General features: G+C 37.9%; 1 protein-coding gene across 5 annotated transcripts in view; it reads right to left on the bottom strand.

The window, feature by feature from the left end:
• Cntrl (centriolin) overlaps window positions 1-23,458 on the bottom strand; it is an 86,590-nt gene extending 63,132 nt beyond the window's left edge. For 3 of the 5 annotated variants that reach the window (XM_042678599.1, XM_042678601.1, XM_042678603.1), the window contains exons 1-9: window positions 23,334-23,458; window positions 19,960-20,210; window positions 18,124-18,254; window positions 16,071-16,201; window positions 13,728-13,869; window positions 11,239-11,425; window positions 6,939-7,132; window positions 2,866-2,985; window positions 1,816-2,044 (exon numbers count right to left, since the gene is read on the bottom strand). In XM_042678599.1, the coding sequence (XP_042534533.1) occupies window positions 1,816-2,044; window positions 2,866-2,985; window positions 6,939-7,132; window positions 11,239-11,425; window positions 13,728-13,869; window positions 16,071-16,201; window positions 18,124-18,254; window positions 19,960-20,179 (1,354 nt within the window). In that variant the 5' untranslated portion in view covers window positions 20,180-20,210; window positions 23,334-23,458. Of the gene's footprint in view, window positions 1-1,815; window positions 2,045-2,865; window positions 2,986-6,938; window positions 7,133-11,238; window positions 11,426-13,727; window positions 13,870-16,070; window positions 16,202-18,123; window positions 18,255-19,959; window positions 20,211-22,675; window positions 22,971-23,333 lie in introns of those variants that run through there. The other 2 variants (XM_042678600.1, XM_042678602.1) reach the window with 2 other exon arrangements.
• Window positions 23,459-24,006: the final 548 nt, after the last annotated feature.

Here is a 24,006-nt window from a genome sequence, read left to right as displayed (position 1 = left end):
AGTGCTGGCCTAGTACCTATAACCCTAGCTGCTTAGAAGGTTGAGATCTGGAGGACCATTGTTTGAAGCCAGAGTGAGCAGATAAGTTTTCAAGAGTCTACATTTAATTAAGCAGCAACAAACTGGTCTGGAAATGTGGCAGCACATTTGCTTTTGGCAAGAAAGCTGAGCAAGCATGAGGCTTCAAGTTCAAATCCTAGAACTAGCTAAAAAAATTTTTTTACTCCTGTGTTGAGGCAAATATTATATATGATGGGTCTTAATATCAAGAAATTTACTTTATCTGGTCCTGGGTGGAGGTGATATCAAATCAATTACTTCCTACCTCAAATTTCAGATTTTTCTTACCTTTTCTCACTCTCAGATTCCAACAAAGCTATAAGCCTCTGAGCTGAGGCTGCACTCATCTATTTTTGCCTTCCACTTCAAAGGCCTTGGTTATGGTGGATATCAAAAAAACCTGTTTATTCTCTACTCTTGCCAGGTCAACTTCTACTGGGATTTCCATGTCTTCTATTTAACTATCAGTCAAGGGATGATAAGCTGTTGATCCAAATTTAAAAGGTAATTGTAAGTAGTGGGATGTATAAACTCAGGTTGGAGTTCTTTTTGTATACCCATACGCATACAGCTGAGTTGGTAAGTGGATATAGAGTTTGACACTGGCAGGGTCTCTAAAGAATCTCTCAATTTAACTTCTTCCTCTGTGTGACTTGCCAGAAGCGGTTAGATCCCTTGAATTGGTTTGGGAATGGAATAATGGTTGGAGAGATCGAGTGGGTATGGGGCATATCAAAAAGAGTCAGAGGCCAGCCTTTGGCACGAAGATAAGGGAAAAGTGATCTATTCCAACCTATCTTAAGCACCATTTCAGGTTTGGATAACATATATAATAAGCAATAAAAATGTTTCTTTACTTTCTTCAACTATTATTGATTAGGCCTTTAAATGCCTAGAGGCAGAATGAGATTCATAAACTCTTAGATCAATCGTCTGATATGATGCCATTCAATTACTGTCAGAAACCCAAATCTCAATTCTCCAAATCTCAATTCTTAGTATGAATCATAAACAATATGCTCTGTATATCACCTTTGTAATAAAAAATTTAAAAACATATCATCCATATGCTCTATCACCAGTGGCTCACACCTGTAATCTTACCTACTCAGGAGGCTGAGATCTGAGAATCGAGGTTCAAAGCCACTCCAAGCAGATTAAGTCCATGAAACTCTTATTTCCAACCACCAAAAAGGGGGCACTGGAGCTGTGGCTCAAGTGGTAGAGCACAAGTCTTGAGCAAAGAAGCTCAGGGATAGTGCCCAGGCCCTGAGTTCACACCCCAGGACTAGAACCAAAAAATAACAATATGCCCAAGCAAACACCACTTTTGTTTTAGATTTTTCATGTAAACAATAATACCATCAACTTGTTTCATTAAAAATTATAAAACAGCCAGATGCCAGTAGTTCATGACTGTAATCCTAGCTACTCAGGAGGCTTAGAGCTAAGAATCACAGTTTGAAGCTGGGCTGGGCAGAAGCTGGCCTGGGCAGAAAAGTCTTATCTCAATTAACCACTCAAAAACCAGAAGTAGTGCTGTGACTCATGTGGTAAAGCATTAGCCTGGAATACAAAAGGGCTCAGAGACAGCGCCTAGACCCTGAGTTCAAGCCCACAACTGACCAAAAATAATTATGAAACAAAACTGGGGTGCAAAGCCTCCCTTCTTTCCTTCCTCCTATTTTTGCAGTGCTAGGGATCAAATCCAGAGCCTTATATTTTTAATAAGTTTAAAAAGCAGTTTTGTTTAACCTGCACTTATTTTCTTTTCTTTATCTTCCAGTTGTATGTCCAGTAGCTCATGTTCTCTCAAGTTCACATGTTCAGCATTTCTATGCTGTTCTCCATCTGGCCCCATCTTTTTGATCTGTATGGTCTGGGCATCATTGGCAATGTAACTCTCAGTGGCAAACATATTTCTCTTGTATCTGGATTTACCAATGTAAGGGCTCTCATCTGGGGCTTTATCAATTTCATCACACTAAAAGCAATGTAAATAAACAACTTCCAGTCAACTGACATTATTCATTTTATTAGTGGCAAACATGTTACAGAATCACCTAAATTTATATTAATCTTATATGCTTAAGGAGCTGAAAAATGTACTTTCACATCTTATGCTTAATATATCAAAAGGGAATTCCAATTAAAAATGGTCTTTCTCTTACCAAGGAGTGAACACTTGGATTCACTGATTAATGAAGGGCCTACAATTCTGTGATTTTGAATCTCTTAGTCTTTCAGAAGCCTGAGTGTATTCTGGTTTTGTGACTGATATCAGTAAAATTTCAACATAATAAAATTTAACAACTGAACTTAAAAAAATTTAACAGTATTGTTGGAATCACTGGGTCTTAGAAGCTAGGCTATTGCCTTGTTTTGGTGGCATTTGTGACAATCGTTCTAATAATAGGTAACAAACACTGAATCTAGTGAGTAACTGAACAAATCATATTGGGAGTTATTTACACAATGGTCCTGAAGCACTTCCTTCAAAAGTTCACATTTAATCAACCCATATTCTCAAGCAAGGTGACTTAAGGTTAAGACATTTGCTTTGGATATGGACATGGCTATAGGAAAAAATCTGGAGGCATTCACCTCTTCATGACACTATTCTTATTCCTGAGCCAAGTAATTAGCAGATTTAACCAAAACCCAGTTTACTTTGATGATTCCCTCAGAAGAAAAAAAATGATAATGGTTAGTGCATGTCCCTACCATATCCTCCCACTTTTCCCTAGCCTGACATTAGTCACCTAGGCATTAATTTTGGATTACTAAAAAATTAAAATAACTTACCTCTAGTGGATAATAATTTAGTGGCTCAAATTTGGCATCAATTTTATAAAAAGCCAGCTCTTGTTCCAGCTCATATTGCTTCTGACATGCTCGTGTTAGTTCCATGGTCTTCTGTTTTAGCTATCAGTTCAACATAATGACATAACATATAATATCAGCACATTAGGATAAAGTTACAATGATATGGGAAGTTCTTATCATAACCAATAATTTTTCAAAATTCTATAGCAAATATCACAACACAGAGAAGGCTGTATCTTAATCTTATCAAAACTGAACGTATCATTTCAGAAGAGATCACATAAAAGACCTTTGTAGTTTGTATGCTATTTCAGGATATAATATGTTTAAAAGTCATTTAAATTTGTTTTTTGTAAACATGAAATAACTTCATATCAACCATTTTCAAGTAATTGGACTACCAAGTTCCTGCTTCCTGATTTCCTCATAAGTAGCACTAATTTATTTTACTTTCATTTACATTTTATTTAATTAATGACAGATTCAAATCATGTGGAGAAGTGATATTTTATAATAACTACAGAGGAGTGAAAAGGAGAAAAATAGAATTTGGTTTAAATTATACTATGTTGTTATATTATTGGTGACTAATGGCAGGTTTTGAGTGTACAGAACATCATCTGTTTTTTTGTTTTGTTTTTGTTTTTGTTTTGAGACAGGCTCTCCCTATATACACCAGACTTTCTTTAAATAATGATGCTTCTGAGTTAGCCTCCTGAATGCTGGGATTAGAGATGCCCCTAACATGCTGGGCTAGAATATCATTACTTGTAATAGCGAGTGAAATGTAAATAAGTTTTTTTTTTATTAAAAATAAATAAATGGCCAGGCACCAGTGGCTCATGCCTGTAATCCTAGCTACTTAGGAAGCTGAGATCTGAAGATCATGGTTCAAAGCAAGCCTGGGCAGGAAAGTCTGTGAGACTCTTATCTCCAATTAACCACTAGAAAACTGGAAGTGGTACTGTGGCTCAAATGGTAAGAGTGCTCACCTTGAGCTGAAGAGCTCAGGGACAGTGCCAAAAATTCAAGCCTCACAACCAACAAAACAAAAATAATAAATAAATAAATAAACAAATGTAAATAAGCTCATCAGATCAAAATATGTAATATTAATTTTTTAAAAAGCAATTCTACTATATAACTTAAACTTAGAAATTTTTGAAGGAGGAGGAGGAGAATGATACAATTGTGTTTTCTAAATTTATAAATAAGGAAACGGAGTCACAAATTAGTGAAATAACTTGTCCAAAAGTTACATATTAGATTTGTAGCAGAACTTAGTAATTTCATTAACTATGTACCATTACTATAAAACCAGTCCTTTGAGTGTATTTCAAAGGTCCACTAAGTGATTTTTCAGTACCTAATAATAGAGATAAAAGAACATGCAGGAGTATTTCATTAATATAAAAATGCAAGCTGAAGAGAAGAAAACAAAACACAAACATTTTACAAGACTAGAAAATCAAAGCCGTGCATGACTTTGCTTACAGTCATCTCCTGAGCATCCTTTAAAATGGAAGTAGCATTGATCTGAGTTCTAATGTGCCAGATGTTGTGCTACATGATTTACATATGCTACCTCACTGTATCTTCACAACTGCACTATGAGATGATAAAAGTTGACAGAGAAGCTTAATGACTTGCCCAATTGTGCAGCTGGAGGAAGAAGGTGGCGTTCAATTCCAAGTTGCCTATTTGGAACTCTAATACTATCCCATGGGACAGCCTGTTGTTTCATGTTGCCTTCAATGTTCTGCAGTAGGGTTAGTGTATTACCCACATTGATATTTTCACTGAATGCACATAGGGATCTGAGTCTCAAGGAAACGTAACTCACAATCAACAGTACTGATTATGTCAATTTATCTTGGGCTTCTTTCCTCAAAGTTCATTGATAATAGAGCAAAACAAAAGGCAAACAAGACTGAAACCAACAGATCAATGAACTACTTTCTAGAATAAATAGTTTATATATTTCAAAGCATTTTTGTGCTTTTTCATAGCCTTAAGCCTAGCATACAGTAAGTATTAAATAAGTATCTGTTGACGAATGCATAAATGAGAACAAACTAAAAGTCAAATTTATCATTTGGAACTAGATTTCTAGGAAGTAAGCTAGTAATAGTATTGGCTGTGGACAATCAAGAGATGACTGCATATTTATCAATAGGAAAAACGATACAAATTATTTCCCATACATTCAAATTTGTTCTTATGTATACATCCATTAAAAATAAGTACACACACAAACACATTTCCCAAGGAGGCAAGCCATTTTAAAACATAAAGGGTAAACAAGCATATTAATACAAAGTTATCATGCAAGCCACAAAAAACATAGTGTGCAGTTCAACTCTGCAGAACTACCTTTAAAGAAGAATAAAGAATCAGCAGAAAAGGACCTGCAAGAAACCAGCACAAGGGCTAAAAGAAGAAAGAAGCAAACAGGTATTGTCACCTGGAGAGCTCTAGAGCTAGGCTATAATACTACAGGTTGATCTTTGTTGACAACTAACTGTATAGGAAGATATGGTTATTAGTAATTGTTTCCGTCTCTCATGAACATATCATTCTATCACCTTCCATTTACTTAGCTTGATTCATTTTAAATTATTTTCACATTTATCACCTCATTAAATTCTTACAAATCTATAAGGTTGGCAGGACAAGCAAATCATTTCATTTTAAAAATAAGAAAATGAAGGATCGAAATTAAACAACTTGTTTTAGGACAAAGAGCAAGATCCTATTTGTAGCTTGTGGATCAAGGGACAACTACAGTTTAACTAGCCACCAAAAGACTTACTTCAGTGCTACTTTTTTTTCATAACGGAAATGGTTTAATGCTTGAGCAATTACTATATAACACTGGAAATCATTGCATAATTATAGATGATAATGTCATCAGATATTTTGTAAAAGATAATGAAAATGTTTTTCAAATGTTAAGCCCTCAGAATACAATCTAAAATTCTGTTTTTAAATTTAATAGTCTTTTGGCTGAATAGAATATAGACAAACACACTTAATTTGAAAAATACAAAATAATAAACAAAATAAAAAATACATGAATAATATTCAACCTTCCAACAAGTATAAAAGTAGAAAATTAAAACAACAGGATTTCATTTGTTCTATCATATTTGTATGTTCAAAATAACAAAATCTGATTAGAAATAGAGCCTTCTACTGACTACTCTTGATCAGTCACCTCAAATTATGCCATCCAGTTTGTCTATCTGTTTTGATATTTTTCCTTGTTTCCATCATAAAGTCAAACTATATAAAATTTAGACAACATATACACACACATATGTACAGGTCAGTCTGAAAGTGTTCTATAATTCCACTTTTCAGAAATGACCACTATTGGGAATTTAGTACAAATGCTGTTGTTTTTCTCAAATATAATCTCACATATTTTTACATATAGCATTTATACTATATAATCATACTGTCTACAACTTGTTTTTTTTTCCCACATAGTGGAAGGTGCCAGACCTTCCATGTCAGGGTAGATTACCCCATTTCACTAACAACAATTTATTATTCTTCCAGATGGATGTCCACTAAGGGACATTTTAGTTATTTGCAACATTGCTAATATGAACAACGCTGTAATGAGTATTTTGGTATGTGTGTATTTTTATCTTTACACATTCATGCTACAGAATATATTATTGGATATAATCTCTGTACCATACGGTATGACGGTTTAAAATTTGAGTAACTTTGCCATATGGCCTTCTAAAAATGTTTGCCAATGTACATACAGTCTAGCCCACATTTCCAGTTTAAGAATACATTAGGTGCAATCTGATATCTCCTCACATTGCCAGCACCTCTTGCCCCTTTGTGCTATACCATACACCTTAGTCTCCTGGGCAGTTTTACCACACAGTCAACACAATTGTAAAGCTTTTTGCACATATTTCTGTTAATCCTGTCTTTCCCATTCTTTTGTCAGAAGTTGTATTCTTTGAACTCAAGGGCAAAGAATTCTAAAGCTCTAATGTATACAAGCCAAACCTGTAAATTGAACTCACCAATTCATTTTTCATGTTAAGGTCACTTTCTAGCTCTTCACAGTTCTGCTTTTGTAACATAGCCTTTTCTTTCAGTGATTTGTTTAGTTTATCTTGAGCTTTTATTTCCTCAAGGATCTTTGTTTGTTTGCTCTTAAGCTCTTCAGTTTCCATTGTCTTTTTTTCCAGGTCTCTTTCCAGTCTTTCTACCTCTTCTGTAAATAAAAAGGCAAGGAATACTTCTCACAACAATAGTAACGGAGTCTAAGGATAGTGTAAATACAATTCTGCTTATAAAATTATCCCTAGTCTGGGGAAAATAAAAGGCCATCTTGAGCTTAATTCAGGTCTATATTAAGAGATAAGAAGGCACTATTATTTGGACAACAATTTAAAAAGACTTTATTTGCACTAAATGTTCAAGATTTTTTGTCTCAATCTCCCTTATAAAACATAGTATTTATTTACTTATTTAGTCAGTTGTCAGTTTTGAATTCAGGGTAATATTTAGTATATATATAATACTAATCTGGTCCTAGGGCTTGAACCAAGGGTCTGGGTGCTCTCCATGAGCTTTTTTGCTCAAAGCTAGCACTCTACTACTTGAACCACAACTCCACTTCTGGTTTTCTGGTGGTTAAATGGAGGTAAGAGTCTTACGGACTTTCCTGCCTGGGCTGGCTTCAAACCATGATCCTCAGATCTCAGCTTCCTGAGTAGCTAGGATTACAGGCATGAGCCACCAGTAGATGGCAGTATTTTATATTAATTATACTTACAATACTACAAACATGTTTGAAAAACATTACCTCATCTTAAAATCTTCACAGTCTCCCTATTACTATTAGGACAAGTTCTAAAAGCCTTACACAAAAAGCCAAAAAGCTCTTCATAATTCAGTCTCAGTGCCCCTCTTCAGCCTATCTTCAAGTATACCTCAATGCAGCTTTCCTGAACTGCCTTTGGCTCTTTAGATCTGATGTCTCTTTTACCTGCAGGCTTTATATATGCTCTTTGCTAGAACTGTCTTCCTCTATCTCCTATTTTACAACCTCTATGGATAAACCAAATGAAGTTACCATTTTTAGCTGAACATGGTGGCTCATGCTATAATCTCAACTATTCAAGAAGTGGCATAAATTAGCAGGAGCATGGCTCCAAGCCAGCCAGGGTAAAAGAGCTAACAAGAGTCCTCTTCTCAACCAAGAAGTAGGCATATTAGCATATGCCTAATCATCCAAGTAAGTGGGAAGCTATAGGTAGGAGGATTATAGTCTGAGGCTGGCACAGGCAAAAGCAAGACTATCTAAAAAATAACCCCAAAGCATTAAAGACTTGAGGTTTGGCTCAATTAGTACAAGCACTTGTCTAACAAGCACAAGGCCTTGAATTCAAACCCTATTATTGCCAAAACAACAAAAAAAGTGCCGTTTTTATAGATCAACAAAGGACTGATGCCAGTTTAAAATGGCTTCAACATACAGGCAACATTACCCTCTAAAATGGTTATTTCATATTTCTTTCTCCTGAAACCTCCCATATGACCTCTAGTGTCTTTCTCAGTTGACTTCACACTTCATTAAGAAAATAAGACAACACCAGTGGAAACTCCCTTATTTTCCTACCACTAAGGCAACAAAACTACCCACATCTTCACTTTGATAGAAAACATGGCCTTCCTGCCAGGAGATGATCTCCCCTTTTTCTCTAATCTCATTGTCTTATATTTTATTTTTTAATTATATTTTTGTTATCTCTAGTTGTACAAAGGGGTTATAACTTAATGAATCAATTTATGAGCACAATGTATCTTGACTATTATCATTCCTTGTCTTCTATATATTTTTTTGATATTTCTTTTTTTTGGGGGGTGGAGTCCGGTCGTGGGGCCTGAACTCTGGGTCTGGGTGCTGCCTCTCAGCTCTTCAGCTCAAGGCTAGCGCTCTACCACTTGAGCCACAGTGCCACTTCCAGCTTTTTTCCTTTTTGCTTAGGTAGTGCTGAAGAATCGAACCCAGGGCCTCATGTATGCAAGGCAAACACTCTACCACTGAGCCACCTTCCCAGCCCCGTCTTCTATATTTTTAAGAATCAAAAACACCTGAGGCACAATTTGTCTTTCTATTCTGCTCATGTCTTTTTTTAAAAGTAGCTTTGCAGTTAGCTGAATTTTGTTTCAGCTCATTTCCTGGTCTGGAAGCTATTGGTGAATGTTTAGTTTAGCTTTATCTTTAAAACTTAAAAAAAAAGCTCATTACAGGAGAAAAATTATTGGAGATTTCAAATCAGACACTCTCCCTCCCATTCTTCAATCCATCTGAATCTAGCATTTGTCTTCATCCCTCCTCCCTTAAGAGCATCATCTGACACTGTCAGCATAAAGCCTTTCTCTATGCACATTTTACTGCATGTCTCAGCAGTGATCAGCATGGCTCACCACTTCCTCTCATGAAATCTTTTGAAAACCACTATTTTCTGGTTTCTTCAACCTTGCTTGCCTACGTTTGTCAATTTCCTTAGCAGGCTGGCTGTCTTCCTCTTCTCACACCTTAAACACATAGACTGAACTAATTTTTTTTAAATAAGCAAAAAAGAATAAGACTTTTATTGCCCACTTCTAAGTCCTGTAGAGGATTTCCGGTTGGGTGCGACTGAACTAATTTTATACAGCATTCTTTTTTTTTTTTTTTTTTTTTTGCCGGTCATGGGTCCTGAACTCTGGGTCTGGGCGCTGTCCCTCAGCTCTTCAGCTCAAGGCTAGCGCTCTACCACTGGAGCCACAGCGCCACTTCCGGCTTTTTCTGTTTATGTGGTGCTGAGGAATCGAACCCAGGGCCTCATGCTTGCAAGGCATGCATTCTACCGCTGAGCTACCTTCCCAGCCTTATACAGCATTCTTAATGTACCTGTGTTTTCACTGTGACCTACCACTTTAAGGTTAGGTGAGGAATTTTTCCACTTGTAACATCACTCAGAAATTTAAGATTTTGGAGCATTTTATTTGTTGAATATTTAATTATTTATTGTTCTTTTAGAAGTGATATACAGCGGGGTTACTTTTACATATATCAGGTAATAAGTACATTGCCTTCCTTTTGTTCCCTCATTCTCTCCCATTCCCTCTCTCCCATCTCCATCTACCAGTTACATGGTTCATGTTCATCAATATCCCGTGCAGCCAGTGGGCTCTGCTGCTGCACTTTTCACCCATTTTCCACTGATTCTATGCCCTCCCCGCAACTTCCCTCAGATGTGTATGTGTATACATGTGTATATAGGTCAAGAATACAGAGTCATCAGAAAATGAAAGAACAGGTCCTTTGTTTATCTTTGGAGTTTCCTTCAGAGTGTGTGTGTGTGTGTGTGTGTGTGTGTGTGTGTGTGTGTGTGTGTGTGTGTGTGTGTGTGTGTGTGTGTGTGTGTGTGTGTGTGTGTGTGTGTGTGTGTGTGTATACATATCTATGAGAAAGGTGCTTGGGTATTACAACTTGGTGATTTTCTCCTAAGACTATCCTCTTTTGGTCTTACTGTATGTGTCTAGAATTCTGTATAATTTGTCATATCTTGTGTTTTAAATCTAACTTACACATATCAGGAAGAACATGTGCCATTTGTCTTCTGATAATGGCTTAACTTTGGAGCATTTTAGACTTTAGATTTTTACACTAGGGATGCTCAATTGTATCTTTAGCCCAGGTTTATCTAAAATACAAATGCATTTCTGACTCTATATGGTTTTCTCACAGGTATTTCTAACTCATTAAGTCCCATACAAAACAGAATTCTTCCATTTTTAGAAGTGATAACATCATCTACCCACTTATATCAGAAGCTTGAGAATTATCTAATCCAACAAAAATGTTACAGATTCTATCTTCACAAGTGATCTTTTCATTTTCACATCTGCCACCTAAGCACAGATCACCAACTCTTCTAGCCTCTATTACTTTAATAGCCACCTAACAGACCCCTTCATCTCCATATTGCTCCATCTCATTTGCTACCCTGCTTCAAAAAAGATCTCCTTAATGTATTAACCAGATTATTTCCCTCAAAGCTGTATGACAGACACACTTCAGTGCATCAAGAGTTTATTGGTTGAAATTGGATCCCATGAACTTTTTGCACAGGCTGGGCTAGAACTATGATCCTGACAATCTTAGCACCCAAGTAGCTAGTATTATAGGTATAAGCCACCAATCTCAGCTTCCATGGAAATTTTAAAGCATTGTGAAGTTCATAATATAATATTTTTCTGAAATAACTTTTGAGAATAAATTCCTCTTCCATATAAGTTTATTTTTTCCAAGTGTATTCTTACCTAAACTGAATCTTTCAAAAGCCTCTTGTCTATCCTGAGAGGTTACTGGCTGACCTTCCAAACTCTCCAGTGAACGAAGGTGAAAGGTTGTAAACTGGATGTAATGAGGAAGGGTCACAACTGGATTTTCGTCTAAGATCAGAGAGGTCAAATCTTGAAGTGGTTTCAACTTACTTATATCCTGGAGCTGAAATGATATAACAGTAGTATTGGAATCATTTACTGCAAGCATCCCAAATGTAACTGAAGAAGGCAATAAATCAAAGAAGTCACTCTTAAAATGGCAAGAAATCTATTCATGAAGCCCCTTATCCAAAAGTAATGGTGTTAGGAAAGGCACAGGAAGAGAGTACAGAGTATATAGTGTACCAGGACAGTACTGGGTTTTTTATATTAACCACTTCCTTGTGTGACTCCATATATATATACATATATATATATATATATATACATACATACATACATATATATGCATATATATACACACATATATGTGTGTATAGCTATACATACATATATAACTATAGATACATATAATTTAAATATCATTTAAATTTTATAGATGAAGAAACAGGTATTAAGAATTAAGTGACTTGACTATATAAAGCTCAGAGCTTTAAAAAAGTGAATCAAACAGGATCTGAATTCAAGTCTATGTAACTCTAACCCTATTGTCTGTTTATTAATCAAACAAACTGGAAATGAATGACTATAAAAATATTTTGGTAAATTTTCAGATAATTGAATTACAATTGATAGTTGAAAGACATAAGGCTATATAGAAATGCCCATAATTTTTTCTTTTGCTGTGCTATGGATCAAACCCAGGGCCTTACATTCTCCTAACCCACACTACCCAACCCTATATATACATTCTTTGAAGATTCTTATGTTTACTCAGAGGGATTTAAGGTTGACAAAGACCATGCCAAAGAGCTGAGCCAAATACATATTTTCTCCCATGAATATACTTCATTCTTATTAATACCAATGTCAAAATAATAAACTGGGGTGAGAATATATCATGTAAAATTAGTAATAAGTATTAACTGAATGATTTTCCTATTACTGTGCTGATACTGGGTTCTACCTAAGAAGCAACTATGCTGTAAAATATTTGTGGCATATTTTAGATTTATGGCTACTGCTTCCCATCATCCTGTAAACTTCATGAGATCCAAAGTAATTCTGTCCAACATGATGTGGGACCTCAGCTCGGAGGCTCTTAGGATTTGGTGGTTATATGGCTGAGTTTCCTTATCACATCTTTATAAAGACGAAGTTAAAAAACCATAAATTGTAGATAACACAGCATTAGTGTTGCTTATTATTATTATTAGTAGTAGTAGTAGTATTGGTCTCCACAGCTGAAAGCTTAAGAACACAGCCTTAACAGCCTTAGAATTATTTAATGATCGCAAAGCCCGGCACCAGTGGCTCATGCCTGTAATCCTAGCTACTCTGGAGGCTGAGATCTGAGGATCACGGTTCAAAGCCAGCTCGGGCAGAAAAGTCTATGAGACTCTAGAAAACTGGAAGTGGTGCTGTGGCTCAAGTGGTAGAGTGCTCGCCTTGAGCTGAACAGTGCAGAGACAGCGCCCAAGCCCAGAGTTCAAGCCCCACAACCAACCCAAAAAAAAAAAAAGAATTATTTAATGATCGCAAGTTTTTTCACATCTATCTTTATCTGATCCCCATGATGCTCCTGCATAGTAGACAGTACAAGAATTATTTTCTCCAACTTAAACAAGGACTTAAAAGGACATTTAAGGCTACAGAAGGAAAATCTGGGCCCATAGTTGAAGTTACATCTTCCATTTTCTATGACCAATGTTCTTTAAATTTTATCATAGTTTTCCCAATTTTAATATACATTTAAGTAATGTTTTTTTCACTTAGAAAGTGTTTACTGAAAACCAAGCTATGAACACTGAAAGAAAATAATAAATTATACTCCAGAGGAAATAAGTACATCTTTATCTAATTAATAAACTACGCTAATCAAGTTATTCTATAACAAACTAGTAATCAATATCTAATGAAGCCTACCACTACAATTAAGATTAATCCCTAAATTAAGAAACTTTATTATAAGATAGTATTGTAGAATACAGTAGTTTAGATTCTGGTACAAGCTGTAACTTTGGATAAAGAACTTGCCCTCTTTGAGACTACTTGTAAAATAAGAATAAGGCTGTACTAACTCAACTGGTAGTATTACAAAATAATTATCACTGTGTCTCCATAACAAGATTGCTATGGAGTACAAATGATCAATGTGAAAACACTATGAGATCAATTCTTACCACTAAACCTATGCAAAATTAGAACTGCCTGTTTTCAATTACTTTAGAGAATACTACGTCCTATATGAATTTGGTGTTCAGACATGGCTTAAGAGTGTTAAAAAGAAATTCAATTTTGTAAAAGAAACTTTTTTTACAAGTCCAAAAATTTGAAAAAAAATTCTTCCTATTTTAACAACTTACCGATGATATCTTGTTGCCTTTCAGATTGAGCACTTGCAAAGATTTCAACTTCTTCCCAAACCATACTGGTATATGCTCAATTTCATTTCCTGCAAGGTTTAGCTTTTGCAGATTACACATATGTTGTATTCCTTCAATTTTGCTGAAAATCAAAGGGCAAAACTAAACTTATACTAAGTGCAATGATAATCCGAAATTTTAGAATAAGCAGCTTTGAGTACATGTGAAGTTATTTTCCACAGTTTTAATTTATTAACTCTTTCCACAAATGAGAATAAAGTTGCTAAAATTAAATTCATTAAAGCAGCTGAACCACTCACCTTTTATTACTGTACCCAGCAATACTACCCCTCTCCCTCTCAGATGTTAAGAACCTATCAAACAGGAAAAAAAGAGGAAGACTAGGGTCCTCTCATTGACTACTGTGATGACTATGAGTAGAGAGGGAATCAGGAGAGATCTAGAAACCCAACAGCACTCACTTCTGTGTGTACCATCCTGCCCAAGAGAAGTCCCTAATTACTACATTAAGTCACCACAAAATGATAGGCTGCACCAGGAAATAGAAGCCCCTAAAATAACAGTATGTTATAAACACAGTTGTTTTAATCATAGTATTTGAATAAAACATTTATTACCCATGTTGATAAATTTTTTTGGGGGGGTCTGGTCATGGGGCCTGAACTCTGGGCCTGGGCACTGTCCCTCAGCTCTTCAGCTAGCGCTCTACCACTTGAGCCACAGCGCCACTTCTGGCTTTTTTCTTTTTGCTTCTGTGGTGCTGAGGAATCAAACCCAGGGCCTCAGGCATGCAAGGCAAGCTCTCTACCATTGAGCCACCTTCCCAGCCCCGCATGTTGATAAATTTTTATTGATAAAAATTTTCCCAAATTGTTTGCAAATAAATTGTTGGTTTTAATCTTTTGGTCAATTTTCTATACTGGACAAATATTTTTAAATTTCTCTATCACCATTCTTATTTTGCTGAAATTATTTTCATGAGGTTCAATTCTATTTATATTGATTTTATCAGTTTTTTTCCATTTCTTTTCTTTTTTTTTTGGGTCCAGTCATGGGGCCTGAACTCTGGGCCTGGGCGCTGTCCCTCAGCTCTTCAGCTCAAGGCTAGCGCTCTACCACTTGAGCCACAGTGCCACTTCCAGCTTTTTTCTTTTTGCTTATGTGGTGCTGAGGAATCAAACCCAGGGCCTCATGCATGCAAGGCAAGTGCTCTACCACTGAGCTACCTTCCCAGCCCTTCTTTCTTTTCTTTCCTACCAGTTCTGGGGCTTGACCTCTGGACTTAGGTGCTGTCCTTGAGCATCATTTTGCTCAAGGAAAGCCTTTTGCCCTACTACTTGAGCCATAGACCACTTCTAGCTTTTTCTGTGATTAATTGGAGATAACACTCTCATGAACTTTCCTGCCTGAGATGATTTGGAACCATGATCCTCAGATCTCAGCCTCATGAGTAGCTAGGATACAGGCATGAGCCACTAGCACCTGGTTCCATTTCTTAGAACTGCCACTATTACTTGTTTTGATTTGTTGGCTATTATATTTAAAGAAGTCTAACGGGGTAAAATTGTTAAAGATTTTCAAAATTTGGCTCTCACATTATTTTTGTGCAGAACAAGCTTTCTATATGTAATTTTAGCCAATTTCAGGTTTTTTCACATTTATTTCTCACAGTAATATGTACTTTAATAAGAAAAAAGATTTGAAAGTTTTTCTTATAGCAATGAACAAAGAATATCAGGATAAATACACAGGATCAAATGATTTGGAATATTTTAAAGATCAAAATGGCAGGGTTAAAATATTCTTTTCATGCCAACATTCTTTTTTTTTTATCAGTCGTGGGCCAGAACTCAGGGCTTGGGCGTTGTCCCTCGGCTCTTCAGCTCAAGGCTAGCACCATACCACTTGAGCCACAGCGCCACTTCCAACTTTTTTCTACTTATGTGGTCCTGAGGAATTGAACCCAGGGTCTCAAGCATGCAAGGCAAGCACTCTACCACTGAGCCACCTTCCCAGCCCATGCGAACATTCTTTATGTAATAAAAGCAGTGTAAGGATAACATTTGTGAAAAGCCCATGATAAAAACTGAATTAAGATAAAGTCTGCCACTCAAAAACAAATGTATGTGCTTCCTTGTTTATGCTAGGTAAGGTATTATCCTGAACTTAATAAATACAGAAATATAAAGACCATTTTATACAAAGGGTTAGAATATCAATAAATAAGAATCAAAATACTTGCTATATCAAAAAATTCATTCAGTAATGGATAGCATTAATCTAAGATTGCAATGCTACCTAACTGAAGAGGGAGATACTCACCTGATTTTGTTATATGATAAATTTAGTTCACGTAATTTTAATAGCTTGTCCATCTTCTCAATCTTCTCCACTAGATTATAGCTGAGATTAAGTACTTCAAGTTTAACACATTTTTCCAAATTTTCAATGTACTAATTGGAAACAAATGAATAAAGACTTTACAGGATACATGCTCTAACAAAAACATTCAATATATAAAACTTATTTGATTAGTCATCATAAAACACTAAATTCTTACTGTTCTACATGGTCCTTGGTACAACTTCCCTTGACCGTAAGTAGCAACTGTCCTCTAGTTGTCAAACTTCCCTTTTAATGTTTCCTATGTAATAAGGGGCTTAAACTGTCCAACTCCCAACTCCTTCTCTCTCTTCACGCCTTTCCTTCTTCTCTTCCTTTCTCCTATCTCCTTAAAAAAACTTGGTACTATACTACTGAATTAAGTGTTATCCTTTCCCATTCCCCAAAACCTTGCATATACTGCATATTCAACCTCCTTCTTTCTTCTGGTTTTTGCCTCAGGCTTAAAAGAAGTCATTTTACAGTAGATACACATTAACACTGCACACAAAGTATGATATCAGGCACTAGAGCTATAGTTACTGAACTTTTTTTTTTTAAGTCCTGGAGCTTGACTTCAGGCCTGGGGCTGTCATTTTGCTTTTTCCACTCAAGACTGACATTCTTCCCACTAGAGCCATAGGTCTAGATCTCAGCTTCCTGAGTAGCTAGTATTACAGGAAACAGCCACCAGTGCCCAGGTTGTGAACTGATTTTTATCTACTGCATAGAGCTCCTAATTACTATGCTCATGTTTCTTTTATAGAGAGTAGACTGCATTTCATTGAACCTGTTTTCCCATCAAGACCTATCACTTTCTTATTTCATAAGATTATCTCATTATCTCCTTTACTTGCCACTATTCAGTCCTTCTGCCTTCCATTTACTGATATAAGATTTTTTCTTTTCTCCATTCACTGCTATAAGATTAAAAAAAATTAGTTTTTAATATTCTTTCCTAATGCTTTTTTTTCCGTTCCTAACACTTTTTTTTTTTCTTTTTTTTTCTGTCAGTCCTGGTGCTTAAACTCAGGGACTGGGCATTGTCCCTCAGCTCTTCAGCTCAAGGCTAGCACTCTACCACTTGAGCCATGGTACCACTTCCAGTTTTGTAGTGGTTTATTGGAGATAAGAGTCTCACGGACTTTGCTGTCCAGGCTGGCTTTGAACCATGATCCCCAGATCTAAGTCTCCTGAGTAGCTAGGATTACAGGCATGTGCCACCACCACCCCGGCTTCCTACCTAACACTTTTAAAGCACTATTTTTATTGTTGTTTGGTTTGGTTTCACTTGGTTCTGTGCCTTTTTGAAATAATTTTTGAAGTAACATGGTAGAATCTAAATTCCATTTTTTCTAATTAAAAAATTAAGTTGTCATGGGGCGGCAGTGGCTCACGCCTGTAATCCTAGCTACTCAGGAGGCTGAAATCTGAGGATCACGGGTTCAAAGCCAGGCCAGCAGGAAAGTCTGTGAGACTCTTTTCTCCAATAAACCACTACAAAACGGGAAGTGGCACTGAGGTTCAAGAGGTAGAGTACTCACCTTGAGCTGAAGAGCTGGAGGACAGTGCCCAGGCCCATAGTTCAAGCCTCATGACCAACCGAAAAATAAAACATTAACTTGTCTATTATAATATATTCATGTTTTCTATTTTTAAGAACAAAGTGGTAAACAACTCTATAGTAAGGATATCTATAGTAGCAAACTTCTGTAGAAGGCCAAATGATAAGTACTTTTAGCTTTCCAGTTAGGTCTTTTATTATATTGCAAAAATAACTATAGACAATATGTGAGCAAATTAGAGAGGCCATGAAACTTAATAAAAGAGGACAGTTTGCTGGCTGCAAGTTGCTGTTTGCCAATACCTTTTATAGAGAAAGGGAAGGCAATGTATAGAATATTGAGTAATAGGCATTGATAATTTTTTGGCAGGTTTTAAGGTGCAAGAAAATGAAAGTGGTGTCTATATTTAGAAATTGTTGGTAACTTACCCTAAATTTCTTGCCACCATCCTTAGACAGTGAAAGATTCAAAGATTTTACCAATGCCAAATTGTCCTGTTTAGTGAGTTTTTTAATGAGTGCCTCTGTAATATATCGGACTCCTACATAAGACTCAGATCCTGAAATTACAGAAACAAGTCATTATCAGTAAAGGGACACAAAAATATTCCACAAATTAAATCAGCTATATAAGAAGAGAAATTTTAATCCATGCAAATCTAAATAATAAACTAGTTCTAAGCATAATGACTAATAATATTTTAATCTACATTATTTCTTCTCTTTTTTTGTTGGTAGTTTTGGAGTTTAAACTCATGGTCTTGCACTTGCTAGACAGGCACTCTACCACTGAGTCACACCTCTAGCCCATTTTATATCATTTCTTAAAAATAATAGTAATTGCTGTACAATATATATGTTGGCTATTCACTAAAATCTGTTACATGTTTCATTTTTTTTTTCTGGCTCACCTGCAGTTTCTTTTAAAATTTCTTTATTGAGATTAAGTGTTTACATAAATTGCACAATATTGTGGGATAGTGATACTTAAAGTCACACATTTTAACCATCACAATAAATGTTTCACTTTTAAACTGTTTAATCTATATAGTAACCTTTTCGATAGAAATTATTAACTTCTCATTTATTACGAAATTATTTGTTCAAGATCTTGCAACCAGTAAGGTGCAAATCCAGGATTTAAACCAAAACAGAAGAGACCAAATTCAAGTTTGTTTCTAGGTAATATTTTCAAGTTATTATTTCCAGTATTATTTAGGTTTTTGTTTTTGCTTGTTTTTTTTTGTGCTAGTCCTAGAACTTGACAGGGCCTAGGTGCTGTCCCTGAGCTTTTTTGCTCAAGGCTAACACCCTGCCATTTGAGCCACAGCTCCATTTCTGGCTTTTTGTTGGTTAGCTTTCCTGCTTGGGCTGTTTTCAAACTGTAAGCCTCATATCTCAGCCTCCCAAGTAGCTAGAATCTCAAGCATGAGCCACTGATGCTGCCTACTTGTGCATTTTTAATGCCTGTCTAAAGTTTAGAAACACTGAAATCTTTAAAATCCTATTACATTTTTACAGAAAAAGCATCTAAATTTATTCTTTTTTTAACAAAACATTCTTTATAAAGACAATAATATTGATAATAGAACATCTTATATAGCACTCCTAGATAGCACTCCTAGATACTGCTATCAAACATTGTTTAAGGCATATTACATTTTATACAAGTAACTATAAAAAAGAAAATTTTCTCTTCGCACTAACTTTATGAATCAGAAAAAAATTAATCTTGAGCATAGTTCCAGGCTGTAGAATAAAGGTTTCCTATGATGGTTTTCAAGCAGAGGCATTTTGGAACACAGACTTCCAAACAGAATACTTTAAAGAAAAACAGTAAAAATGCTGGTGGTACATAGACATGTTTTCTTAAGTAGAAATCAGTTCACTACTAAACAAACACTTGGTTTAAGAATAAGCAGACTGGCATAGCCCAAGTGTGACTACTATTTCATAATGGAACTTTTACAGAGGGCACTTTACAACTCCCTAATCAAGATGACAAATTTAACATAGGAGCTTTAAAGCCCTCTCTTTGCAAAGGAACTATAACTTCCTCTTACTAAAAACTCCTCTCCTCTAATCCTCTCAGACACTATAATCTTCCCTCAAAAACCTTAGTTTTTCTCATTGTCCTTACACACTTCTATCAATAAAAACAAGTCCAAGTTCAGGATAGGTTTTATATTTGGATCAAAAATACAATCTGGTATTCTCTATCTGTACTTACACAAGTAGTCAAATTCTTTATATTGAAAGTGATACCTTTATGATCTTGGCAGTCCGATAGTACACTGTTTTCACCTAAAAATTCGACTTCCTCATACCACTTCTCTCCAGAATGAACAGGCAAAGTCTCAGACCCGATTAAAGGTGAAAGTGACCTGGATCTCATACTGGACAGAAGAGATGATGGAGCAGGAGGAGACTGAGAGGATGGTGGCTTCTTTGCTTTGGTGTGTCTTTTCTGAGGACCTTTCTTCATTGTAAAAGTAGAGTCAGGTAACCATCAAAATCTGGAAGAGTTTTCAATATATTCAATAACTTAATTTTTCTACAGCTGTCAAAATTATTATCTCTAGAGCTGTTAAGACTAAAGCTATAACCTCAGACTCTATAAATATTCCAAAGTGATGGAGCAGATACTATTTCAAATATTGCTGACCATTTATTAAGGAGCAAAGACCTCCATGAACTGTAGTATGAACTCATGTTCCAAGGAGAAGTGTCTCTTGACAAGTCTTTTGAGTTTATGGGACTGAACTAGTCACCAAGTCTTGTCTACACACATAAAGGGTCCAGGCTCAAGCTGGGAATAATGGTAACCAGAAGTCTTTAACATTGATGGGATCTTTTTCCTTCCATACCTGTGGCTCCTGACACCACATTCTCTCAGTGCTCACTTGCCTCACTAGCCATGCCATGGATACCTTTGCCGGCTAATTTTCCTCTATTTAGTCTTAATTCAAATGTCAGTACTCCTCAAAATTTTCTTCTAATTCTTCTTTAATCTCATTTTGTTCAATATAAACACAACCATGACTCCCAATGCTGGTATTTATGTTTGATCTGACCTGTCTCTAAGATCTTTCCAACTGGTTGATATTTCATTGGCATCATATGTATAACATTCTAATCTCAATACAAATAATTTACCATTTGGATTCTTCCCTCAGTCTCTCCTTTCCTGTTCTCCCTGCAATGCTCTAACCAATGTTCATGGAAACAAGCCAGAAACCTGGGAGTCACTCTTAACACCTCTCTCTTCCTTATTTACACACTCAATCATAAATCCTAAATATCTCTATTTCTGTTGATCTCTAGTCTTGTCTACTCCATTTTGGTCTAATTACTAAAAGCTTCTAATTTATCTGTCTATAAACTCTCATATCTTCCCCTTTCATCACTACATGATAGACAGAGAGCCAGAATGATCTGTTTAATAAATAGGATATAGGGCTGGGAAGGTGGCTCAGTGGTAGAGCGCTTGCCTTACATGCCAGAGGCCCTGGGTTCGATTCCTCAGCACCACATAAGCAGAAAGAAAAAAGCCGGAAGTGGCGCTGGGGCTCAAGTGGTAGAGTGCTAGCCTTAAGCTGAAGAGCTGAGGGACAGCGCCCAGGCCCAGAGTTCAGGCTCACGACTGGACCCCCCCCCCCCCAAAAAAAAAAAAAAGTAGGATATACTATTGGAGAGATACTTCAGTCAATAGAGCTTTGGGATTTACAATGTTAGAGAATGGCTGATAATATGTCAAACACTACAGTCTTGAGGTAGTAAATCTTAAATAGCAATTTAAAAAGTGGAAATGTAGTTTAGGATATACAAAGACCAAGCAATGGCAACGAGAAGATAGTTGAGAATGAATGAAGAAACAAAAGAGACAGAAAACAAGCATAAGAGCTGGAGATACATTTTAAAGACCCCAAAGATGGTCTACAGAGCAACTAGAAAGCACAGGAATACTGTGATAATCCAAATCCTTCATATAACCTGGCAATAAAATTCTAGATATCTACAGACCCAAATAACCTGATCTAAAAGCCCCACTCATCACAGACAGTAAGGGGGAAAATTCTACCTTTATCTAACCTTTCCTAATTCCTAGTTTTCTATCTTCCTCTCTGATCTTCAAATGTGGCAGATCTTGATACCCCCAAATCTTCCATCTCTCCTTACTGACCACCTCTGTATACCTTCATATCCCTACCACACTTCCTTTATAGTCTTTAACCACATCTCAGTACTTTCCTTGATTTTTCATTCCATAACCTTTGCTTATTTAAAAACCCTTACCTTTAATTTTCTGTAGTCTTATCTTCAAACCCATTCCCATAGCTCTTAAATTTATCTAACCAACACATTGCAACTAAAGCCATCTCATCTTTCTGTGCTGACTACTTGGGCCTCTTTCCCCACCTTCCTCTCATTCTGATTGCCAAGTTTCCAGTTTTGGTCCCAGTTCCCTTATACCATAGTAGTCACTCCCATTTCTGATTCTTCCTAGTACCCCCTTCCCATAACCTCTGTATCGGCCCTGTCTTCCCAAATTGCTTCCTCTCAGCAAATATTCTGATATCCTGATCTATTCCAACACACTGACCCACGCACTACTCAGTCACCCATTCCTTTTCATCCCAACTCACTGTCTACCTATACCTTTCCACAGCAACACACGAGTCCATATGTCCTTCTCTATCAATTCCGAATTCCCTCTCCCATCTCACTCACTGTACTAAGATTCCCCACATCCAAGCTTTTCATTTAATGTATCTAATTTTATTGAGCAACTTTTATGTGTGAAGACTTGTGTTAGACTCTTAAGAATACAGGGTTTCTACAGTCAAGAGTTGCAGGAGTATATCTCCCTATTTAACATGTTCCCTGAGCTAAGTGGGGGTCTCTTCTATTAAACAATTTTACTCTTGGAGTTAAACGTTTGCAAAAGTACCAAGTCTTTTTCTTCTAGATTATAACTTACCAGAGATCAAGCTGTCTGTGATAGAAGGGAGCTTGAAAACTCAGCGCTCTCTCTTAGCTTTTGAGTTACATCTCCAGTTCCCACGCTGCCCTAAGTTCAATCCTCACAGACATACCATACAAGAGCAGAATCACATACAAGCGGCGGTGTATCGTCAGCAATCAAGGCCTCGGATTCTGAGTTCAAGTTCTATTTTGTCATCCGCGGTGAGACATTAGACGCCCTACTTCACTTTTTCCGTGTTCCGTGCAATCACTTTTTAAACGCTCTGCTCACCTCCCTCCCGTCATCTTTCTCTACGCCGGGCTTCCCCTGGGTACCACTCCCGGGATGCCCCGCGCATCGTTATCCCTGTCACTCATTCACCTGACACCCGCCCCCCCCGCCCCCGCCCACACGCCTCCGCCCTGCGCGCTCCCCCACCCCCGACCCCCGTCAATCTCCACGCCACGCCTCGGGAAGCCGGGAGCCGTCCCGCGGCCTCTCCGTCCGTCGGGTGCAGACCTGTCCCCGGCGCCCCCGCCGGCCCGGCCCGGCCCTCCCCGCCGTCCGGTCCCCACCCCGCCCCATCAGGCCTGCCCGCCTTCGCCGCGCACGCCCCCGCCCCGCAACCCGGTCCCGACACCCGAGGACAGGCTCGTCCGGGCCCGGCACTCACCGCCCGAGGACCGAACAGGGAAACGCCGCGGAACACAGCGACGGGACGCGGAGGTGCGCAAGCGCTTCGCCTCATCTCCTCAGGCACCGCGGCGGCGCAGCGGCCATTTTGTTGTGTGGTGCCGGTTGCCGAGAAGCCGCGCGCGCGTGGTGGGCGTGGCCTGGCCTGGCCACGCCTCCGGCCGACCGCACCTCCATCCGGGCAGTGGGCGGGGCGTGGGGGGTTTCCCGCCGAGTTTGCCGCCCCGAGGCGCGGCGCGCGGAGTGCGCGCGGGAGCCCCCGGTCCCCGGCTTCCGGCTTGGCGCCTTCGCCCGGGGTTCAGCGGCTGTGGGCGTCGCGGTGCGTGGTGGGCGGGAGGCGCATCTTCGCCAGCTGCCATGCCAGTCTGCCCCCTGAGGCGGAGCTGCCTGGCGCTGAGCACGGGCTGCGGGACCCGCCTCCCGCTGTCCCCGCCTTCCCTCCTCAGGTTTGTTGTTGTTTCTGGGACTTGAACGCAGGGCCTGGGCGCTTCCCTTTCGCTTTTTCCCTCAAGGCTAGCGCGACTTCTGGGCGATTCCGTCACCCAAAGCTAGAGCATTTGTCTCGGAAATAGCCAGCAAGCCGGGCGCCGGTGGCTCCCGCCTGTCATCCTAGCTACTCAGGAGGCCGAGATCTGAGGATCAAGGTTCAAAGC

Source organism: Dipodomys spectabilis, unplaced genomic scaffold, assembly GCF_019054845.1.
Source record: "Dipodomys spectabilis isolate Male_0828 unplaced genomic scaffold, ASM1905484v1 ptg000046l, whole genome shotgun sequence".
NCBI classification, from domain to species: Eukaryota; Metazoa; Chordata; class Mammalia; order Rodentia; family Heteromyidae; genus Dipodomys; species Dipodomys spectabilis.
The sequence above is the reverse complement of the archived record's forward strand: the minus strand, read 5'-3'. Positions and strand labels throughout refer to the sequence as shown.